At 47.3% G+C, this 23,130-nt stretch overlaps 1 protein-coding gene across 1 annotated transcript; it reads right to left on the bottom strand.

Annotated features, from left to right (window-relative positions):
- Positions 1-788: 788 nt before the first annotated feature.
- On the bottom strand, positions 789-22,252 carry LOC133926184 (probable protein transport Sec1b). Its single transcript, XM_062371976.1, has 22 exons — positions 21,843-22,252; positions 21,676-21,734; positions 21,209-21,290; positions 20,936-21,014; positions 20,583-20,633; positions 20,380-20,476; positions 20,266-20,298; positions 13,209-13,337; positions 6,015-6,203; positions 5,814-5,897; positions 5,645-5,740; positions 5,494-5,564; positions 4,930-5,026; positions 4,334-4,459; positions 4,141-4,236; positions 3,584-3,703; positions 2,586-2,663; positions 1,766-1,965; positions 1,553-1,646; positions 1,383-1,472; positions 1,177-1,264; positions 789-1,102 (listed from the first exon to the last, which is right to left on the bottom strand). Exons 1-21 carry the CDS (start codon positions 21,904-21,906, stop codon positions 1,229-1,231), a joined length of 1,971 nt encoding a protein of 656 aa, XP_062227960.1. The 5' UTR covers positions 21,907-22,252; the 3' UTR covers positions 789-1,102; positions 1,177-1,228.
- Positions 22,253-23,130: the final 878 nt, after the last annotated feature.

A 23,130-nucleotide genomic window follows, 5' to 3' on the forward strand; every position in this document is an offset into this window, starting at 1 on the left:
CTTACTTTCAATGAAATATGATGCAAAGGATATTATTTAAAAAAAATTCACAAAAGGTCTTAGAATTATCTCTAATTTTTAAGAATTTTTTGTGTTTTTTTAATTTTTGAATTTTTAGGTGTTTTTTTAATAAAATCAAATCTTTGGGGGTTTTTTTTCAACAAAATAACCTCTAAGGGGAAAGTCAAAATCTAAGTGACTTTTAGGGAGATTTTGCATTTTTCCCATCTCATCGCACGGTTGTACCGTGAGTCCTACAATATGTGCAATATTTTAAAATAATCATGTATTTTTTAAATATTAAAAAATAAAAATATATAAATAAAAAAATTGCGGAACCTCGGCCGTTTCTCGCCGTTGTGTACCGTGCAGGAGACGCGTGCATATTTGGCCCGGTCAGGCACACGTAATTTGCATCCTGGCCAACTAGGGGCTAAGGCAACTTCAGTCCTGTGATCAATTAGACCTTCTCGCCTTCTTGGTATGGCAACGCCAATTAGTTGTTCTTGGCTAGCGAACCAGACCCGTCAGCATTGGTGTGCCTGTATATATGTGGGCACACCGTATGCACACACAGCGAGAAAAAAAGATTCTATCTAGTAACATCCTCTAAAAATATCTAATCAAGATAATTCTTACCTTACCAAAAGGATTTCTTCGCCATAACATAATGCTTGGGGCTTAGAGGTGACAACGGAGGCCAATCAGAGGGCCAGGGGAATGTTCGCATCCCGCCAGATAATGACCGAAGATCCTTTAAACAACTCGAGACTAACCTTAACCACACCTTGTTTTACATCTGTGAAATTTGGTTTCTATAGCATGCAAACACCATTCTATATCCATAGACTATTTTTCCAAAGCGACCCTAACAATTGTTCTGTTAATTCTGTAGTCAAGGATAACAATACGAACAAAATGGTGTACACATGTATCTAATTTTACATTCTGATAACAAGGCTCACTTCCTCAATAGATTCAAAAAGAAAGAAGAGTAATGTGTGGTCAGTTGAGTACTCGACAATCAGCCATTGATGGCAATTGACATCATCATCCTCATAAAACATAGAACTGTTCATAGGCCAAGTATATCTGCTGTAAGCTGCATAAACATATGAGTTGCAGATACTACGAATGAACCCAAAAAAAAAAGGCACGGGCAGGATGAGAATCTACCTTATATTGGGTACAAGAAGGTGAGAGCTAATTTCATCAGTCGGCATGCGAACTAGATATCCTTGGCACCACCTATCGACTTTAGCTTCTGCACTTGCGGAGTCAATGCATGAGCATAGCAGCCCAAATTCCAGCAGCCTTTTACTCCAGCGGAAATGTTTGATGAAAAATAAAACGAGAAAACTTAAAGACAAATCAGGTTTTACCGAAATAAATTGAGGAGGATCATCAATGCTCGAAGATCCCAAAACAATTTCGCGCTTCATTTTCATTGTAAGCTTGTGCACCGTCCGCAACTGATCCATTGAAGTATGAAATGATAAATATAAATATGCATCACAGGAGTGGGAATTAATATTTGTAGTAAGTGGCATACTTCAGATCTAGTGGCTCCACCAATCATGAAGACAAAAATTCGGTTGCCTAGCCTCTTGAAGTCACCTGATGCGTGTCTCAAGACTGAAGAATCACTGCCAATCCAATTTATTATGATGAGAAAGCAGCTAAAGCGAAGGTGATTAAAGTAGTTGTACTTGGAAAATTCGCATGGCACAAGTGGTTCAAATAGAAAATTATCTTTTGTCACTACCTTGATTGAGAGTCATCGGAGTTTCGAGACTTAGCCCATGTTGGCGTCCGCCGTGATCTCATCGACATAGGCTGCGGATTTTGTGCTGGTCGTACCGTTGATGAAGGTTGCGTGGCACCTTTAGCAGTGGAACCTGGTTCGCTCGTAGATGGGTATTCATGTAGAGGTAATTCACCTTTGCTCAGTTTCTCAATCAGCTCCTGTTGACAAAGCAAGGAATTCCAACCATTATATTTAATTAAATAAACATGGCGTCACCAATACCCAACATCCATTATTTCACATCAGCCCCGCTAATTTAAAACTGATACTTCAACATGTAAGAAAATTTTCAAAGGAAAAAATTGCAAGAATAATGTAACAAAGTGCACGTGTCCCTGACCAAATCTGGATGTTTACAGTTTTAACTTGCTTTAGCTAGAACTGAATAGCAAATGTACTAATGTGTAAGAAACATGCAATAAGATGCAAAAGACAGATCTTAGCAATTATGAAGACAATTGAGCTGCTTGTCCCAAATGATTGTTCGTAAAACCAAAGTGTTATCCTTCTTCAACGAGGTTTTTGAAACTGTGCCGAACTGTGAAAGACTGAAAGAACAAGGCCTACCTTTGTTCATTTCAGTTTGTTACGAGACATACGATCAAAATAATGAGGACAAAATCAACATACTTAAGTTTAAACTTAGGAATTAGTTTTTTTTTTTTGTTTCACCAAAGGATAATCATATTATTACATGGAATAATTCTTGAATGTAAGCAGCTAAGGAGATATTAGTTGGAAACAAGGGAAGTTCAGTAGTAATAGTGCTATTACGTGCCTCAATAAGTGGGAAAAAACGTGATAACGCCCATGTTTCCTCCCCATCCTGCCGTTCTGTCCTGGCAGCATTTTTCTTCTGGTATAAAAATTACGAACATGTTAGTACAAGGGAGGATTCTAGGAGGTAACCAAAATCATGACTTCACCTTAAAAAAAGGGGAAAATGCAAAAAAAAAAAACCCAAAAGTCACTTGGATTTTGACTTCCCCAAAAGTTGTTTTGTTGAAAAAAGACCCCCAAAAGTTTGATTTTGTTGCAAAAAAACACCCAAAAATTCAAAAAAAATAAAAAAATCACAACAAAATTCTAAAGAAAACTAGAGACAATTATGAGACCTTCTGTGAAATTTATTTTCAAAAATAATATCCTTTGCATCATATTTTATGGAGAGTAAGTTTGAAAAAAAAGAAAAATGTGCAGCTCATTTATTAACTCATGTTATTTTAACTTTGTCATGTCTACCATTATTTTTTCTACACAAATAATTATTTAAGTAAACTAATAAAAGTGGTTTCACTAATTTTGGAGGTGTTATGGATTAGTTTTGAATTAATCTATCTGCAACACATTTACTCGATCATGCACGTTACAATAACTATTTCAAAATTTCATGTATTTTTAGAAGATAGAGGATCATGTAATAAGACTAAAAAAATTTGTTTCATGATTTTTGGATTAGTAAATAATTAACTATACATTTAACTCGAATTAATAAATGAGCTGCACGTTTTTCTTTTTTTTCAAACTTACTCTCCATGAAATATGATGCAAAGGATATTATTTTTGAAAACAAATTTCACAAAAGGTCTTATAATTGTCTCTAGCTTTTTTTAGAATTTTTTGTGATTTTTTTTTTGAATTTTTAGGGTGTTTTTGCAACAAAACCAAACCTTTAGGGGGGTTTTTGCAACAAAACAACTTTTGGGGAAGTTAAAATCCAAGTGACTTTTGGGGTTTTTTTTGCATTTTTTCCCTTAAAAAAAAGAATGACTTCACCTTTTGGGCATCAAATTTGAGAGAGAAAGCGCCAGCCCGTGATGTCTTTTTTGTATCTGAACCGCCCAGGTATCTTAAATTGTTTATTACACTCATATTATCATGTGGCAGTTTCGCTAGCTGCAAGTCAATAAATTAGCTCCCAGTGTCATATAGCTATGAATTAATTGCATAACATGAAATTCTATCAACAAAAAATTAGATCCAATGTTTACCATGTATTCCTGATACATTTATCTGAATGACAGAGTGAGCCTAGCTTACATGAAACCTTCCATATTGCAAATTGAATTTGACAGTCTATTCAAGCCCTATTATGGCCCAGCATAGGCTTATCTCAGCTGGGTTATTAGTTTTTTTCGCAGGTAGCATAATAAGCCGGCATATAAGGCAAGAAACATGTTAGGTCAACTTGGTTTATGAGCATTTGATCATAAGATGTAAAAGCCTCTCGAGCTTTAGCTTCCTTCGGAGGTAGATTAAACTTGATATAAGCCTATATCCCTAAGCTTGAAACTTGATACAATCATAGGCAATGGAAACTTGATGTGAAATACCTGCATCAACTTTTCCCCTTTGTCACCTTCAAACTTTTCTGGGTATACTATTGCATATATGATCAGCAACCGCAGTTTGTTTTCTGGACTCATATCCTAGGTAACAGAACAAACATGTCAATTAAAGAACAAAATCAAACCAATAGGGTCTTAGCAGCAAGCCTGTTTTTCGTTTCTCTCATTCTGAACAGACCTGCTTTGACCTGAGGATGCTGATCACCTCCTTTGCTCCGGCATCTCCAAAAACCAAGTCCTGCTCCAACTGACCAATGTCACGGAGCCCATACTCCCTGATAAACCTGTTAATTTTTCCAGCAATCTGAACAAGAGACCAATCAAAAGTATTAGAGTTTATCATTTTGAAATTAGAGATAAAATGTATCAAAGGATGTTGTTCAAAAGTAAGGCACTGAGCCATATGCTGTAAAAACAAAATATATGAATAATATTAAGTGAAAACAAGTGCCTTTGATTTGAAGTTTGAACAACAGCTTCTTCTTTTGAACCATATGCTAGGCTTAACTATGTGAGTAAAACATGAAAATTGCAATGAATTATAATGACATTTTCAACATGTTAACTAATACTGGAGGCTGCATTGTATTCCATTGATGGGATTTACTATGTGAGCTATGAACCATCTTTTTGTTCCCCTTTATAAATTATTATACAATACATCTTAACTATAATATAAGATTTCCTTCTTGCATTTGTATGATAGTTCTTATAAAATTAAACATAATAGCATAAAGTATGTAGGACAGATATTCTACGAAAGCAATCATCCACCTCTATATGGAGTGTCAATTTCTCAACTTGATCACTGTATTGTGGCAAAGCTTGAACAATTTTTTGCAGATCCCTTGTTGAGATTTCACCACCATCTCTAGTTGAAAATGGAAACGTCACAAGAATTTATTATGAAAGAATTTAGAAAGATAGTACATTTTGTGGTCTGACATGACCAGCAAATACTACACAAATCAGCAGCTGATATACCTTTATATCAATATACAAACTAAGGCTATTGTTTCATTCCAACTACAAGCATTTCACTACTACCTGTCTTACAGAGTTGTGATTCAGATCCGAATGAAATCAGTTGTTCAAAAAGAATGATATATGTTAGTAATATACATATTTTGAACTTTATTAGATAATAATGTCACAGATAAATATCCAGCACAAGGGTCTATTCAAAAGATGATATAGAATATGACAGCCTCAGGAGTCTAGAAGTGTAAATAAAATCAATAGTGAATGATAGAAAAGCATTCTTCTCAATACGGTATTGTGATACAGTGTATTAAAACATTTGCAATTGCATTTTCGAAATCCAGAAAGATGGTGCACCTTGAATGTAGTTGCGCTGCTTTATTCTTTGCAACAAAATTATTCATCTTTTCATATAACCTCTCACTAGCCTGCATTTTAATTAGTATTAGAAGTAATAGACCAAAATATACTTAATAATCGACACACCAATATAACACACACAACTCACATCAGCTATGTGAGCATGGCGAAGCTCAAGCCAGAGAGGATCATGATCCTCCAATAAAGACTCCTTCTTTTCAGGTTCTGAACCCATCTTGGATACCTTCCAACAGAAAGTAATTATAAGGAAAATGGAGAGAACATGTAGCTCATTAATAGCATGATATTACTGTTACCTCATATATGTATTTGTTGCCATCCATTTCGAGTAGATCATGGCACATTGCGTCATAGGTCCATTCGTGAATAACAGGTGCTATCTTTGCAGCCATATGAAATTGTTGTAAGCTGTACGGAATATATTGAAGCTTTTTGCCGTATATTTAAAATAAACAAATTATTAAACCCTTATTAGCATCCAGGTTATGCTTTAGCACCTGATCTATTGGTCTGTCGACAATGAGCAGTTCACATGTCTCCTTCTGGGGAAATTCAGGAATTGTTGATTTATATTTTGACACAATATCCCAAACAGCAGTAGCAAGCCATTTTGGAACTAGATCAAATTTAGTTGTTGTGGATGCATCTCCGCCTTTTGGAGCCCGATACCGCACACATGGAAATTCCTGCAAAGTATTCAAATCAGCTTTCGTGTTCAATAATAAAGGGAATAATAAGGTTATACTTCATTTGTAGCATACGGCAAGAAGAAGGCTAAACGTCTAGTTGGCTCCTTCCTAGTTAAGATAGAAGATAATCAGAACTGCTGGGCATCAATACTTAGTGTTGTAACTTATATTTGAAATATACTTAGGATTGACGAGTTCTCCATCTTCGTTCAGTTCGAAGTGCCGGACGATATGCCGTGGTGGTTTTCCGGGGTCTATGGCCCCAACTAGGATGATAAAAAGCCGGCATTTCTTGAGGAGTTGCATGCGATTCGCATTGCCTGCCAAGGGCTGTGGGCGGTGGCTGGAGATTTCAACTTCATCTACCGCTCTGAAGACAAAAACAATGCGAACGTCAACAGAGCGCTGATGGGACGCTTCCGCTGGCTCCTCGACGACGTGGAGCTCATGGAGATTGCTCTTCTTGGGCGTAAGTACACGTGGTCAAACGAGCAGCGCCAGCCCACACTGGTTCACCTTGACCGTGTGTTCTGTAATGCAAAATGGGAGCTCATCTTCCCAGACTACATCCTTCAGAGCTCGGCGTCAGCCCTCTCGGACCACTGTCCCCTCCTTCTGGGTCTCAATAACAACACTATGGGCAAGCGGCGCTTCCATTTTGAAATCTTCTGGCCGAATCTTACTGGCTTTCTTGAGATGTTACATCGCCTGGAGATCGCACAGGAGGCCCGTGCGCTCTCGGTTGACAAGGACTGGCTGAGGCGGGAGCTAAAGAGGCACTACCTTGGCCTGGTGTCTCTAGAGCGCACCATTGCCCGCCTCCGCTCGCGGCTATGCTGGTTGAAGGAGGGTGATGCCAACACCTCCCTCTTCCACCTGCATGCTCGGCATCGACAGCGCAAAAATTGTATCATTAAACTCCAAGTCGAAGGCCGCAATGTCACTACCCAGAGCGACCTGTAGCAGGCTGCACTGGACTTCTATTCTAGCCTGCTTGGTATGGCGGAGGACAGGCCATACACCCTAGACCTCCCTTCAGTCCTTCCGGCCTCCCATGACTTGGAGGTCCTTGACCTGTCCTTTACTGAGGAGGAGGTGTGGGCTGTTGTGCGACAGTTGCCGCCAGACAAAGCGTCGGGGCCGGATGGCTTCACCGGCCGCTTCTACTATTTTTGTTGGTCCATCATCAAGGGGGATGTCATGGCGGCCTTGCTTGCAATCCAGGGAGGCGACACCAGAAAGTTGGCGCTACTCAATTCGGCGCTCATTACCTTGATTCCAAAGACGGTTGATGCAATCCAAGTCAAGGATTATCGGCCGATAAGTCTCATCCACAGCTTCTCCAAGCTTGCAGCTAAGATACTGGTCATTCGCCTTGCTCCCTGGCTTCCTTCGCTGGTTGTGCCCAATCATAGTGTGTTCGTCAAGGGGCGTTGTATCCAGGACAACTTTGTCATGGTTCAGCAAACAGCTCGGTTATTGCACTCCCGTAAGCAGCCACGGGTCCTTCTCAAGCTTGATATCTCCAAGGCATTCGATTATGTGTCATGGTCTTTCTTATTGGAGGTCCTCCGACACTTGGGGTTCGGTAGTGCTTGGTGTAATATGCTTTGTGGGCTGCTTTCTACCTCGATGACAAGGGTGCTTGTGAATGGAGTGTCGGGGGACGAGATTCATCACCGTCGCGGTCTTCGGCAAGGGGACCCCTTGTCGCCAATGTTGTTCATCATCTTAAGGAGGTATTGAACGCTTTGGTCAACAAGGCGAGCGCTCTCGGCCTGCTGCAGCCTTTGGCGCCAGGGGGAATCACTCACCGGGTGTCGCTATACGCTAATGACGTGGTACTCTTCATCCATGCCTCTGCAGCTAATTTGGACATGTTCATGGGGCTGCTGCAGCACTTTAGGAATGCCTCCGTTCTGCACACAAACATTTAGAAATGCACAGCCATGCCTATCCAATGCCAGGAGGCCGATATTGAGGTGGTCCGTCAGTCCATGCCATGTGCAATCACCACCTTCCCCTGTAAGTATCTTGGGCTGCCACTGTCCATCCACAAACTCATCAAGGCGGACCTTAAATTCATCATTGATAGGGTCGCTGATCGCCTCCCTGGATGGAAGGCGTCCTTGATGCTGTCGGCTGGCCGTGCGGTCCTGGTGGAGGCGATGCTCACAACCACGCCCCTCTATCAGCTTATTGCTCTAGAGCTGCCGAAGTGGGTCATCAAGGCAATCGACAAATTGCGCCGAGCATTTCTATGGAAAGGGAGGAAAGATGTCCAGGGTGGCCATTGTCTTGTCGCCTGGCGTCGGGTGTGTCAACCACGGCATTTAGGAGGTCTCGGGACCCATGATCTAGAGACGCTCGGATGGTCCTTGCGCATGCGCTGGATCTGGTTACAGAAGACTGAGCCGGATAGGGCATGGGCTGGGCTCAATCTGCAGGTCGCCTGTCAGATCCCTAAAATTTATCCCCCTCTTTCTCTCCCTTTCTCTCTCTTCTCTCTCTCTCTCTCTCTCTTCCATCTGCCGTTCCTCCCCGTGACCCGCCTGCCCCGCCGCCTGCCGCGCCGCGCTGTCGCGTCGCCGACCGGCAGTCCTCGTGCCCCGTGCCGCCTCGCGCCCCACGCCATCGCCTCGCGCCCCGAGCTGCCTCGTCCCGCGCGCCCGCTCCATCGCCGGTCGCCGACCCCTATAAAAGGCGATGAACAGTGCCTCCTCCACCTCACCCCCACTCTCTCTCTCTCTCTCTCTCTCTCTCTCTCTCTCTCTCTCTCTCTCTCTCCCCGAGCGCTCCGCCGCCTCGCCACCTCACTCTGAGCGCCGCCGCCGGTGAGCCCCGCCCCGGCCCCCCTTCTCCCCTTCCCTCTCCCTCCTTCCCCCCCCCCCCCCGCGAGCGTACCTGGGTCCCTCCTACCGCCGTCCGCCGCCGCTCTGCTGTCGGTGCGCCGTCGCCGCTTCTCCGCGCCGGCCGAAGCCGTTCCTCGGTCCGTCTCCTCCCTCCGGCCGCCGCTCTACCGTCGGTGCGCCGTCGCCGCTTCTCCGCGCCGGCCGAAGCCGTTCCTCGGTCCGTCTCCTCCCTTCGGCCGCCGCCGCCCCCGGCCGGTGCTCTGCCGCCGCCCTCCGCCGTCGGCCCGCCGCCGCCGTGCCGGCGGGACGCTGCCGCCCGTCGCCCCTCCCTCTCTCTCGCCCGCTCGTGCTCTCCGCAGCCGAGCCGACCGGCCCCCTCCTCTCTCTGCTCTCTCTCTTTTATACCCCCTCTCTCTCCGCAGCTGACGAGTGGGCCCCACATTAGCCGAGCCGCCGAGCCCACCGACAGTTGAGCCAAACCGACTCCGCTGAGCCTGAGCCGAGCCCAAAACAGAGCCCCGAGACGAGTCCAATCCCGAGCCGACTCAGCAGAATATTCCTAGAATATTCTCCCCTTTTCTTTTTCTGAATTTCTCTCCCGGCAAAACTTCCGAAGCCCGTTTCTCCTCCGTCCTAACTCCGTTTTTATCAATTATTCCACCGATATTCATCTAAATTCGAGATCTACCCAATCATGTCAATTTCATAATTTTTGTAAATTGTTTGGTCATTGTTTTAATTGTTTGATTGATTGTGCCTATGTCGTTGTTGCGATTATTAGAGGAAGGAGCATTCGAGGAAGACCCCGAGGACCCGGAGTTTGAAGAAGGAGCAGACGATGACTTCAACGAAGGCAAGTCCTACAACCGTTGATCATGTTGATCCTATGTTTTTAAATACAACCCGTAGAGCCGCTGTTTCAAACAATAGGAGTATGCATGCTTAGATTAATAGTTGTGATTTTTAAGAAATGCTAGAATAGTTATGACCCAGCTTGTTTATCCCATGCCTTGTCATTGTTACCTTTATTCCGTTGAAACCCTAGAAGGATCCCCACATCAACTATAATGATTGTTTGGATGAATGCTTATTTACTAGTATGCTTAGGATTGCCTTGCTCAAAAGAAAGAACTAGATTATTTACATATGATAATCATGCTTTACAACGTGAAGTGATGTGTGCTTGGTGCGTGTGCGTGTAAAACTTGTGCTCTTGGAAAAACTTTAGAGTAGTGTTGACGAGGGTGAGTAAGGTGCCCCACGAAGGTGGGAACTATCTTGGAGCAAGGTTCGCTTTTGTGGTGTTCTTGCTGAGAGACTCTTGCCTCGATCATATAAGGACTGGTTCGCTGTGACATCTCACCTAGTATCCACTCGTACAACCACATGGCCTGTATGGGCAGGACTTGACCTAACCCCTCTGACTTAGTGCGGTACCCACCCGGAGGCTGATAGTGGCAATGGGGACTAGGAGAAGACTTGGGTAGTGTGTAACCCAAGGTCCGGCTGGTGATACTGATTGAGGCTATGTCAAAGCCTTGGGATTGCTAAGTGGTCCTTCCCATGAATCTTCTAAGGCCCCTGGTATCTTAGTGCCCCATGTGTGGATATTGTGGCTTCGTTGTGAGGTCGTTGCGTCTCGTTATGACAGCTTCACCAGTTGCTCAGGTGGGAGCCTGTGCATATCTTGTGGGTAAAGTGTACAACCTCTGCAGAGTGTTAAACATATCCGGATAGCCGTGTCCTCGGTCAAGGACATGCTATGGTTTGATCACAATGATTAGCTTTTCGACGTGAGTATCTCCTTGGTGTGTGAGTGGGCTGTGTGCCCGTGTTTTCGAAAGGAAGGATTTTGGCTTTGTGCCCTAAGCCCCCTGGACTGTGTGTCCGCTGGCAAAAGTCTTGTGGGAACTGGCGGGACGGATGTATCTCCCCCAGGGCCGTCAACCCCCATAAGCTCAACTAATGTATTCTCTTCGGAGGTGTTTTATTTAAAGTTAGTCTTTGCAAAATAAACCTTGCATAAAAAAAACTAGCTTTCCGCAAAACCTAAAAGACTCTACAGCCTTACCCTTGATCTACCTTTAAGCATCTAATTTTCCCCCTTGAGGTAGGACTTGCTGAGTACCTTATGTACTGACACTTGCTAATTGTGGATCCAGATGATCCAGAGGCTGACTTCGTCGAAAGAGAAGATGAAGATTAGAGAAGCCAGTTTCGTCTGCACTCAAGCTGCCTGTAGGGCTTGGGTCGCTTTTGTGTGTTTCCGCTGTGCTTTGAGGGTTTGTTAATTTTATGCCTACGGGCTTCTGTTGTAATGAACTCTGTGTTGTACTCTATTATCGTATTTATTCGATGTATGACTGTGATGTCTACTTCTGTTGGAGTTCGTGCGTACCAGCTATTGATCCAGGGACTGGTATGAGCTACACGAGGTGACCCAAAAGGAGGGGTCCGACATCGCCTCCAATGCTCAAGCGCTCTTCGCAATCTCAGTGATTTCTCTGGTGGGAGATGGCGAGTCCACTCTGTTTTGGAGCGATCGCTTGCTTCTTGGCAAGTCCGTGGCCGACGTCGCACCGACACTCTGTGCGCTAGTCCCAAAGCGCATTGCCAATCGGAGGACGGTCAGCTAAGGGCTCCGGGACCTTCAGTGGGTGAAGGATATCAAGGGCGCCCTATCTGTGCTGGCCTTGGTGGATTATCTTCAGCTCTCGGATGCACTTCAAAATTTGGAGCTGCACCGGTGGCCGATACTCACGTATGGACGCCTTCAGCGACAGGTCAGTTCTCTACCAAATCGGCATACTTGAGGTTCCTTACTGGCCGTGTTGATTTCGAACCGTGGCAGTGACTACGGAAAGCGTCGTCGCGGTGTAAGTTCTTCGTTTGGTTGTTGCTCCTCAATCAACGCTAGACAGTTGATCGCCTGGTGCGGCGCAGACTCCCGTACCCGAACCAGTGCCCCCTATGCGACCAAGAAGGCGAAATGGCCTAGCATTTGATCGTCTCTTGTGTGTTCGCCCGTGAGGCTTGGTGCAGTATCCTGCGGATGGTCGGCTTACAACACTTGATGTCGCGCAGCCAGGACTAGCTCGCCACATGGTGGCACGGCACAACGCAGAGCTTGGACAAGGAACGCCATTGCGGGTTCAACTCCCTCGTGATTCTAGTCGCTTGGTGTATTTGGAAGCACCACAATGCACGCGTCTTCGAGAACGTATCTCCGAGCATCATGTCCATCGTGCGCGACGTTAAGGACGAGGCCAACCTATGGTGCCTGGCGGGAGCTAAGGGACTGTGTGCTCTGTGGCCCTAGGAGTTTTTGTTTCTTCTTTGGTTGTTTCTCTTGTCGTGGCCGTTTGTAACCATGAAGATGTAAGGAGGGAGTGTGCAGTCTCTCTCCTCTCTTCTTTTCTTTTTCTTTTTCTTCTCCATCTGTTTCCCTTTCGGGTGTGTTGTACTCCATGCGTTATCCTTCTTAATACAACGACACGCAGTTCTCCTATGTGTTCAAGAAGAAAAAAAACTTATATTTGAAAATGGTTTAGTCTTCACAAGAGGAAGGTACAGCCTGCAAGACTAGGTTTCAAGAGATTGCCAAGACCATGTCTTCCACTTCAAACATCTGCTATTAATAAACTACATCAGGGTCTTAATCAAGTTTCACAAAGAGTATAAGTGTCATGTTTTTTCCCCGAAAGAACAGTATAAGTGACATGTTATTTGCGAAAACCACCTTCTATCGTGTGTTCATAAATTCACTACAGGTGAGGAGGTACTGGTTTGGCACTTCTGTTTAGTGATGGTCTAACACAAGTGATCCACCCAGTTGAATTCTAAAGCAAAAAATGACAAGCAAAAACATGCAGGTGCAATCAAGCTCTTTTTTAAATAAAAATGAACATATATCAAAATAACAGCATGCCACTAGCTATCATGTTCATCAGCAAAGATTCAAACGACAAGTAGGAAGACTAACTATGAACAATGATGTGCTGAAGTTTAATGCTTTTCTGATAATTTTATATGCTTTGCCTTTAATGAAAGTGCTACAGTAGCTTAATACTGTAGCATAGAATCTTGAAATTCTTCTATTAATTAGCAGTGGGCATGAATAGACCATAGCAAATGAATTTCAGTAGCATACCTTCAACGAAGCAAATGTGGTCGCAATGCGAGTAGCCATAGTGCTTATAGTATCGTTGAACTTTTGGGAATTATGTTCATTTGCACCATATAAGTCATTCAGCGCCGTATCGTGGTCAGTTACGAAGCCCTGCATATATGACACATAAAGTTATCAGTACATTAACATCAAATAAAAGAGACACAATAGCATGCAAATACAAGTCATCCAGCATGGAAGGCCTGATAGAACAAGGCTCACTGCCGGCTGGTGAGGATGAGCCGCGCGTCCTCCCCGTCCCCGCAGCCGGCGTCGGCCGCTCCCTCACCTTCGCTCACGCCTGCTTCCCCACCCCTCTCACCTCTCGCTCGGCCTTTCTGGCCTGGCGCCTCAAGTGCTGGATGGACAAAAGCTCAACGTTGGCGGCAGGAGACCCCCCCCCCCCGGTCAACCTCTTCCCGTCGCTCGCCTCCGGTGGCGTCATGCCATGTCGTTCCTCCACCCGTTCCTGCGTGGTGTGGAGTTTTGGAGGTTTGCGAGCAGCAACCTCCTCTCAATGATCCTGTGCGAGCCTCTCCTCCGCTGCCAGTGCATCCCCATCCTCCACAAGCCCCGGAACCTGGTTGGACGCTGGTCTCCGGTAGGCGTCGTCGCCGTCGATCGCGCGTCGTTCAGGTTCGCTCCCCGCCTTCCCCACCCAGGCGTAGTCTGGCTGCGGCGTTGGACGGCAGATGCCTCAATTGCTTGTCTACATCTCACCGCCGAGCTGACTGCCGCCTTCCCCCACGGTGCTTTCGGTGCCGTGGTTTCCGCCATCACGCCAAGTCCTGCAAGAGGCCTTGGGCCTCGGAATCGGGTTCTTCCGGATGGCGTCGCTGCACCAAGCCCCCGCCCCTCCACTCCGAGTCTGCCGACCAGGGGGCCTTTCGCGCTCTTGGCTCCTGCACCACGCCTTCAGGCTCCAGCGCCTTCGGGTCCACTCCTCCCGGCTCCCCGGTGGCGGCGCTTGCCCCCTCTCCGCCACCGCTTTGGATTGGCGACCATGGCATTCTGGGCGGTCCCGCCCCCGGCACCGAGGTTGCGGCAAGGGGTGTAGCTCCAACCTCGGATCGCCGTATCATTCCCTGGGAGGACTCGTTCTCTGTGGAGGAACATGGTCTTCGGTGGGCGCTCCTTGCCTACGCCGACCGGGCCAGAGTAGGTCTCTCTACGCTCCAGTTCTCAAGCCTTCTCTCGCGTGGTCTTTCTATTCCGCCTGAGGATTTCGATGTCAAGAAATTCTTCCCGGACAACTTCCTCATCACCTGCTCTTCTCTTGCATCCCGTGACTCCATTATGTCTGCCAGCGGTCGTCCTCTGGGCTCAGATGGTCGATGGTTTTTCCGGCCTTGGACTAGATTGGCTCACGCGTCCGGGAATGTGTTGCCTTTTCGCGTGGTTCTGGCTCTGCGCGGCCTCCCACCCCACTCATGGTCCGCGCGCACTGCCCAACAGCTGCTCGGCGGCCATTGCTGGGTTGAAAGGATCGACGGCGCTGGGAGCTTAGCGGCGCGGCACGACCTTGCGGACATGCACGTGGTCGCCTGGTGTGATCAGCCTCAGGGATTCCCCAGTGACGTTGTGTTGGAGGTGGCGGAGCCTATGCTGCAGTGCGTGGATAATCTTCCGCCACATCTCATGGAGGCCAGAACACTGCGGTACAATGTTTCCATCCGCGTCGTCTCCCTCGCGGAGTTCCGTGCCCCTTCTTCTTCGAGTGGTGACGATCTGCTGCCCACTGAGGATGGTGAAGGGGACTCCAACGGGGGATTCACCAGTGGCATGGGCCGAGACGGCTTGCCCCGTGGGCGTCGGTTCACACCGCTCCCTCTGCCTTCTCCGGCGTGGGGTGAAACCACGGTGGCAGCCGGTTGTCAACAAGGCACGGGCCGCCATCCCAGCTCCGTTACAAGTCAACCTCCGGCATGTCCCCCATCGTCCTCCGGCGGCCGTTCAAGTGGCGTTCGTTGGGCTGCCGGCGTCCTCCATGAATCCTCGGCGTCCGTGCGCATTCCGTTTGGTTCCTTCGGTGCTTTCGGCGGCTCTACTCCCAAGTCTCTGACTTTGCCGCTTGCAGTCGGGCACACTCACGTGTCGGCGTGGCTCAATTTTTCAACGCCTGCAGCCTGCGACCCCTCCATGTTGCTCCTTCCATCCCGTGAAGCTCCCGCTGCCCGAGGTTCAGACCCTATGTTCGAGGAGCAGGCCTCTCGGGGCTTGTCCGTGACCCCTGCTCCCGGACTCCAGACCGCGAAGGCCTCTTCCCAAGATGGTCCGCCTCCCAACGCGTGTCCCCTCATGTGCAAGCGACACTTCGGGCTGGTTTACTCATGATGCCGCAGGTTGTTGCCCACGTCTTCGGCAACCGCTACGTCAGCTCCCTAAGCGGCATTACCACACCTGGCTACTGATTCGTCCCCAACTTGCTCACCAGTTGCGGGCCGCGACAGCCCAGCTCATTCTTCGTCCGGGCCTTGCTTTGTTAGAAGCTTCAGGCCTCTTTCGGCAGGTCGGCGGCGCGCCGGCCTGCGTTGTCGGACAAGCAACAGTGGTCACTCTGCTCGTCGCAACTCTTTGGCTTCATCACAGGCTGTCGAAGTAAGCAAGGCTTCCATCATCCCGTCCGTCGCGGGACCTACGGTTCACTCCTTCTTGCGGGGCCTCACCAGGGAGATCCCAACCCCCCTAGCTGCTCCTCCTGCCAGGCGCGCTCGCGCCCCTGACGTAACTCTCAGGAGGAGCATTAGTCTCGCGTCTAAGCCGCGCCTCGCTGCAGTGCGGCCGTCTCAGCGGGGTCAATACCTGCTCATGCGCCGCCTGGGTTTAATCAAAGATGGCGACGACATCTCTCCGCAGCTCCACCAGAGCTACCTTCGTATCTTCGAGCAGCCTCTGACGGATAATCAAATTCAGACCATCAGGGATCTATTTCCTGCTCAATGCTCCCTCGCCGGTGCCACGGCACAGAGCCAGGCGTCTTCGGCTTGAAGGTGTCGCTGCTTCGTTGTTCCCGCTTATGGATAATATCAACATCTTGTCCTGGAACGTCCGTGGTCTCAACTGCCAAGCTCGTAGGAGCGTGGTTCGATCATTGTGCCGAGATCACAATGCCTCGGTTGTATGCCTGGTGGAAACCAAACTTGCTACTACATCCCCTCTCGTAGTTAATGAAATTTGCGGACCTATGGTTTCGGGCTACACCTTCTTGCCTGCTTGTAACACTCGGGGGGGCATTCTGATTGCCTGTCGTCAACCATGTTCTCTTACCGCGGTCCAGATTCAGAGCTTCTCGGTCACCGCTCGCATCTCCGGGGATGCCGGTGAATTTCATATTACAGCTGTCTATGGTCCTAACGAAGATAACCTTCGGGACTCCTTCCTTGCTGAACTCAGCAGGACCCTGTCGTGTTACCCTGGTCTTTCCTTGCTGATCGGAGACTTCAACATGATCTCCTCGGCCGCGGATAAAAATAACAACAACTTTGGCGTGCGGGCTATCTCTCGGTTTCGCCAATTGAAGGACTTGCACCTCGTCGGGAGACGCTTCACGTGGTCAAATGAAAGGGCCTCGCCCACTCTCGTCCGCCTGGATCGCGCCCTGGCATCCACGGATTGGGACCTGACCTACCCGGATTGCCTTCTGCAGGCGTTGGCTTCTGAATGTTCGGATCACTGCCCTTTGCTTCTCTCAACCTCCGTTTATTCTAAAAGCCGGCAACGCTTTCATTTCAAACCATTTTGGATCAAGATGCCGGGGTTCCTACAGGCGGTGGAGTCGGGATGGTCGCTTAAGCCGAATGAAGTTGTTTTACCGCCGCTTACTCGGTTGCACATACTGCTATCGCGTGCGGCTGGAGAGCTTACGCGTTGGAACAGCAAATGTATTGGCAACATTAAGGAGCAGCTTCTCCTTGCTTGGGAGGTGATTGCGCGGTTAGACTCCGCCATGGAATGTAGGCCGCTATCGCTGGCCGAGGCCGATCTCTGTAAGCATCTTAAGTTTATCTGCCTGAGCCTGTCATCCCTAGAACGCACCATTGCGAGGAGTCGGGCACGGATCGCCTGGCTGCGGGATGGGGATGCTGACTCCCGACTGTTTCATTCTTTTGCCAAATCCCGAGCTCGAAAGAAGCTCATAACCTCGTTGTCCTCTTCGACGGGTCAGGTTTCCTCTCATCCGGATATGGAGGAGTTGTTCACGCACTTCAACTCGGTCTTCGGGGAGTTTCCTAACAGGGAGGTCTCCAACGATCTCTCGCGGATCGGCCTTACTCCTCTGGACCTGGGCTCGCTAGACTCTCCTTTCTCTGCTGAAGAGATTGAAGGTGTGATCAAGTCCTTGCCTCTTAATAAGGCGCCTGGCCCTGACGGATTCAACATGGATTTCTACCGTGCCGCCTGGACAATCATCAGGTGTGACTTTCTTCAGGCAATCAACGCGTTCTGGTCTGGGGACCGCCGGGGGCTCCATCACCTAAATGGTGCTTTCATCACCCTATTGCTGAAGAAGGCCATCGCAACAGCTGCCTCTGACTTTCGCCCCATCAGCCTAATTCACAGCTTCGGCAAAATTGTTTCTAAAGCCATGGCCATTCGTCTTGCTCTGCAGTTGTCCTCGATGGTGTCGGCCAGTCAAAGCGCGTTCATCGGCGGCCGCTCCATCCACGATAGCTTCAAACTCGTTCATGCCACGACAAAGTTTCTTCACAGAATTAAACATCCGAAGATCCTTCTCAAGCTCGACATATCCAAAGCCTTCGATTCGGTGAACTGGGCTTTCCTTTTAGAGGTCTTACGAGCCTGGGGTTTTGGTCCGCGGTGGTGCGATTGGATTGCGGTGCTTTTTGGCTCCTCGACAACAAAGATCCTCCTAAACTCTATTCCAGATCCGACAATTGTTCATGCCAGGGGTCTTCGACAGGGGGATTCGCTTTCCCCTTTCCTCTTCGTCATGGTGATGGATACTCTGGATCGCCTGATTACTCTGGCAGGAAATGAAGGAATCATCCAGCCAACAGGACACGCCTCGATCGTTCACCGCTGCTCCTTATACGCTGATGATGCGGTTGTGTTCATGTCGCCGTCTCGGCAGGACATTCTAGCACATCTGGCCATCCTTGATTTCTTTGGCAAGGCTTCTAGCTTGCGTTGCAACTTAAGCAAAAGTGCAGCGGTGCCCATCTGCTGTTCCGCAGAGGAGACCAATCTCATCAGTGAATTGCTTCCATGCGGTTATTGTTCCTTCCCCATTCAATACCTTAGTGTCCCGATGTCTACTGGCCGCTTACGCCGTCGTGACCTGCAGCCTCTGGTCGATCGAGTCTCCGCTAAGTTGCCGACCTGGCAGGGCAAGCTAATCTCAAGGGCTGGCCGTGCCACTTTTGTTCGGTCGGTCCTCTCTTCTACTCTGCTGCACACTCTTCTGTCCATCAAGGTTCCTTCTTGGGTCATCAACGAAATCGACAGAATTCGCAAGGCCTTCTTCTGGGGCGGCCACAGTTCGTCTGCCTCGGGGCTTGCCTCCCTCTCCTGGAGACAAGTATGTCGGCCTCTGGAATTCGGGGGCCTTAGCTTCCAAGATCTTCGTTTATTTGGGATCGCTCTTCGCCTCAAATGGCTCTGGTACCAACGCTCGGTCCCTTCCAAAGCTTGGGCGGCGCTCCCATTACAGCATGAGAAGGAAGCTCTTGCGTTATTCCAAGCCTCTACCAGGTTCGAAGTTGGCTCCGGCGAATCAATTCTTTTTTGGTCCGACAGCTGGATCAATGGACATTCTATCTCTTCTCTAGCGCCCGCTCTGTCTCGCTGTGTCCCCGTTTCAATTGCAAACAGGCGGACCCTGAAGGAGGCGTTGTTCAATAGGCGGTGGGTGCGCGACATTTTCTACGACTGCGCTCTACTAGTTCCTGCATATTTGGCAGCACACCAATTCCATCGTCTTGACATCTGCCGCCGATCGCATTGTATGGAAATGGACGACGTCCGGGACCTTCACTACCAAATCTGCATATGCTGTCATGTTTCATGGATCAATCCGCCTCGAGGGAGCCACCTTGCTTTGGAAAACTTGGGCGCCGACCAAGGTCAAATTCTTTGCATGGCTCGAACTCCACAATCGGCTCTGGACGGCGGTGCGTAGAAAGCGCCTGGGCTTGCAGGCCGACGACTCCTGCGCCCATTGTCTGCAACTTCCAGAGTCCATCGATCACCTGCTTCTTCACTGCACCCTGGCTAGAGAGGTTTGGTGGCGGCTTATCGGGGTTCAGACACCGGTGGCTCAAGCCAACGTCTTCGCTTGGTGGTCAGAACTTCGGGAGCGCCTTGCAACGGACCTTCGAAGGGGCTTCGATTCACTTGTTCTCCTGATCTGTTGGCGGCTTTGGCTATCGCGAAATGCGATCATCTTCAGCAACCGTCGACTCTCGTTGCAAGCCTTAATCGTTGCAATCAAAGAAGATATCACAAACTGGTGTCAGGCCGATGCCAAACATCTTGCAGTCACCATAGCTTGGCTTAACGCTCAAGGATCCATCCTGTGACTCTCCCGGCAATGTGCGCTGTGTAAGCAATGTGGTTGAGGTTCTTAGTCCACATGGCTGAACTTTCAATCGGCTAAACTAGGCTAACTAATTCCTCTACCGGCCAGCGCGTTTCTCGCAACGGTTGTTGTAATCTTTCCAATGTATTTTTATTTCCTCTTCTTAATGCAATGATACGCATCTCTCATGCGTATTCGAGAAAAAAGTCATCCAGCATGTCTGGTGGAACTCATTTCCTATGCTTTCACTTTCAATAACATCATGAGTATTTCCACCACGCTAGGAAACTTTTAGTTTTTTCGAAGCTGTAGGAAACTTTTAGTTCGAAACTGAACCATTATAATTTCATTCATAGTGCAGGTGCAGAAGTTCCAAATTGCCTAATAAAACTAACGGCAACATTAGCTTCATGTCAGCCTTCACTTGGTCTGTAAGAGGAGGCAAAACTCATAGATTAGTCTCAGAATGCATGAAAATGATATGAACCTAAGGCTGAATACCTGCATGTCAATAGCAAAGAATTCCAAATTCATCTGCAATTAGCAGAATCACAGCATTAGAAGAACTTTTGCCAAAGCTCAAAGCAATGAAAGATACATTATGAAATAACTTACCTCTCTTAGTGCACCAATGCGAGGTATTACGCTGCTGTCATTCTTTATGTAGGATACCAGCTCTTTAGGAATTGGTGAACTAAAGAAGATGTATGCCCTAGCGTTTGAAGTGAAATCATCAATGTGTTAATCAAAATTTATTACGTCTCAAACTTTTGCAAATGATATTCCAGCTGTGAACTGAAATGACAATTCAGACATACTTCCTGTACAGTGGACATCTCCCAGACATGTCGGACAGAAGCATTATGACACTGTAGATTGCGAAACGTATGCATCAGATAAGAGGATTCAAGATGATACTATAACATGTGAAATTGGCTACATAAAGAAATAGATGGTGCAATGGAGGGCAGTTTTGACTCCATTGGTATTTACCATTTAAGAACCGGCAAAAGCTGATGTTATGCGAAACAGAAAATAAATTACTACTGTTTTAGATTGAGATGTTGTTGTTGTTAGATGGAGATGTATGTAAGCTACAAATTAAGTATCACCTAGGGAAAAGTTACTCTCACAAAGACAAATGAAAAGGTCAATGGCTATTGAAAATTACTTTTCTTTCAGTGGCTGCAGAAAGTAGATTGCATCCATTGAAGGCATCGGCTCCCTTCTCTTGAACAGATCTTCGACCACTGCAGGATACGACAATAAACGTCCTTAACTATCTTGCTTTAAGATAAGTCAAAGCGACCAGCTTTTCTCTGAAGTGTTATTGGCCGAAAAGGAGATCTTTGGAAAGATGCCCTCCAAGTAAATGTGGTTGTATGAACATGATAATCATCACAATGTATTTTCTGCTAAATATATCCAGGTTCCGGCAACTTACACGAAATTCCTGCATCGGTAATTTCTGCCATCTTGCAAGCATAAGCCATGATCTTTACCGTAAATTTGTCCATTATAAGGACCTGCAAATACGACAAATGAAAATCACATAATTATTTCCCTTCCCACTCCTGATGACCACCGCAACTAATTAATAGGGCTTAAACTGATGATGGTCCTTCCATCACAACAACATGCGCCGAGACCATCATACATTGTGGGGGGTAGGATCAGCATAGTAGCATACACAATTACACATTGCACAAAAAATTCGACAGCGATGTCCGATGTGAAGCAAATATAGCAAGGATTCTCTTGTCAACCAAATCATACATTCCACAATGCAGGCTCAAATGTATGCATTTGAGTACAATTTTTTTTTTAAAAAGAAGAAGAAGTACGAAACTAAACACACTAAGAATTAAGCAGAGTATGCATAACGCAAGCTGTACAAATTATCGAGGATACCTTCCATGAGCTTTTGGTCTCCTTATCCTTGTCCGGCTTCAGTAAGTCCTTCAGTATCCCTGCGGAAAACAAGAGAGAAACTGGCGGAGGTAAGCATCTGCTGAAGGATCATGCTAAGGCCACTAGAAGGACGAGGGTAAAATTGATTCAGAAGAGTGTATGCGTACGGTCGCGGCAGATGTTGCGGAAGACCTTGGGGTCATCCGCCGGGGCGCCGAAGTCCATCGACATCTCGCCTCCGCCGCCTCCGAATCGATCCGATCGACGACGAACTCCGCACCACCAGCACCGCCTCTTCCTCCTCCCCTTCTCGCTCTCCCACTACTCTATATCCTGATTTAGCCAGGCGGAAATGGCGACGGGCGCAGCGCAGTGGGTGCGTGCGTGCTCGCATGTCCGCGCAGGGTGGGGAAGCGAGGCGTGGGGCCCGCCGCGATTCCCGCGGGGAGAAGGGAGGAGAGGATAGGAGAGCGAGGCGACGCAAGAGGGGGTTGGCCATGGGCGCACGACGTTGGAGCGTGCCGCGGTCTCTGTCACTCTTGGCTGCCGCTTCGTTGCATGCACGTACGCCGGAGGACTGCATCTCCGGCCAGGGAGCGGTTCAAGGAAACATCAGCCCTTGGCGTTATCCCTGATACGTGGGGCTCACAGCATGTCAGCGATCAAAGGCTTACGTCCACGTATTATCAATCGTGTCGAGTCACGGTAATAGTCTGTTTGGCAGAGTTTATAGGACAGTTTCTTATTAAAATTAAAAAAAGTTTTTTAAACAACAGCTTTCAGCTTTTAACTTATTGAGTGAAATTTATGAGAATAATTTTCTGAAATTAACTAGAAGTTGGGGAGCTGAAAAAAACTTCACCTGATTCACTTTCCGCAGAGAATCACTTTTTCCATATAACTTATTTTAAAGAATCACTTTCAACTATAGAATCACTTCCTTCGTAGAATCACTCCCACAGAGAATTTAAATCAGAGAGAGATTTACCAAACATGTCTAACTTCTCATCGTTGATTTACTGTAACTATTTTAACCTTACTTTTTTTATAAAAAGTTTATAGATGCTTAAAACTTTCATATTATTAAATTAGTCTTAAAATATACTTTATTAGTATTTTATACTTTTAATTATTCATTCATAAACTTTTTGTTAAAAAACGCAAAATCAAAATTCTGAATATCTCCTTCCCTCCGGCATGGCTGCTGCTTCACTTGCAACGGGAATTATTGGCGGTTCCCAAAGGAAATACCTGCAAATTTCGTGAAAACTTCCTTTGTTTGAAGCTCTTTTGCCATGACCCATGAGATCGTCCATTTCAAACTGATGTTCTGCTAGCAGCAGCAGCAGCCAGGAGGAGGCACACGGCCACGCCTGCAACGTTTTGTTCTGATTCCAGCCCTGCATGCTGTGTGAGCATAGCAGGCAAAACTGCAACAGCAAGTAAATTATACCC

This window comes from Phragmites australis, chromosome 8 (genome assembly GCF_958298935.1).
Source record: "Phragmites australis chromosome 8, lpPhrAust1.1, whole genome shotgun sequence".
Classification (NCBI taxonomy): Eukaryota; Viridiplantae; Streptophyta; class Magnoliopsida; order Poales; family Poaceae; genus Phragmites; species Phragmites australis.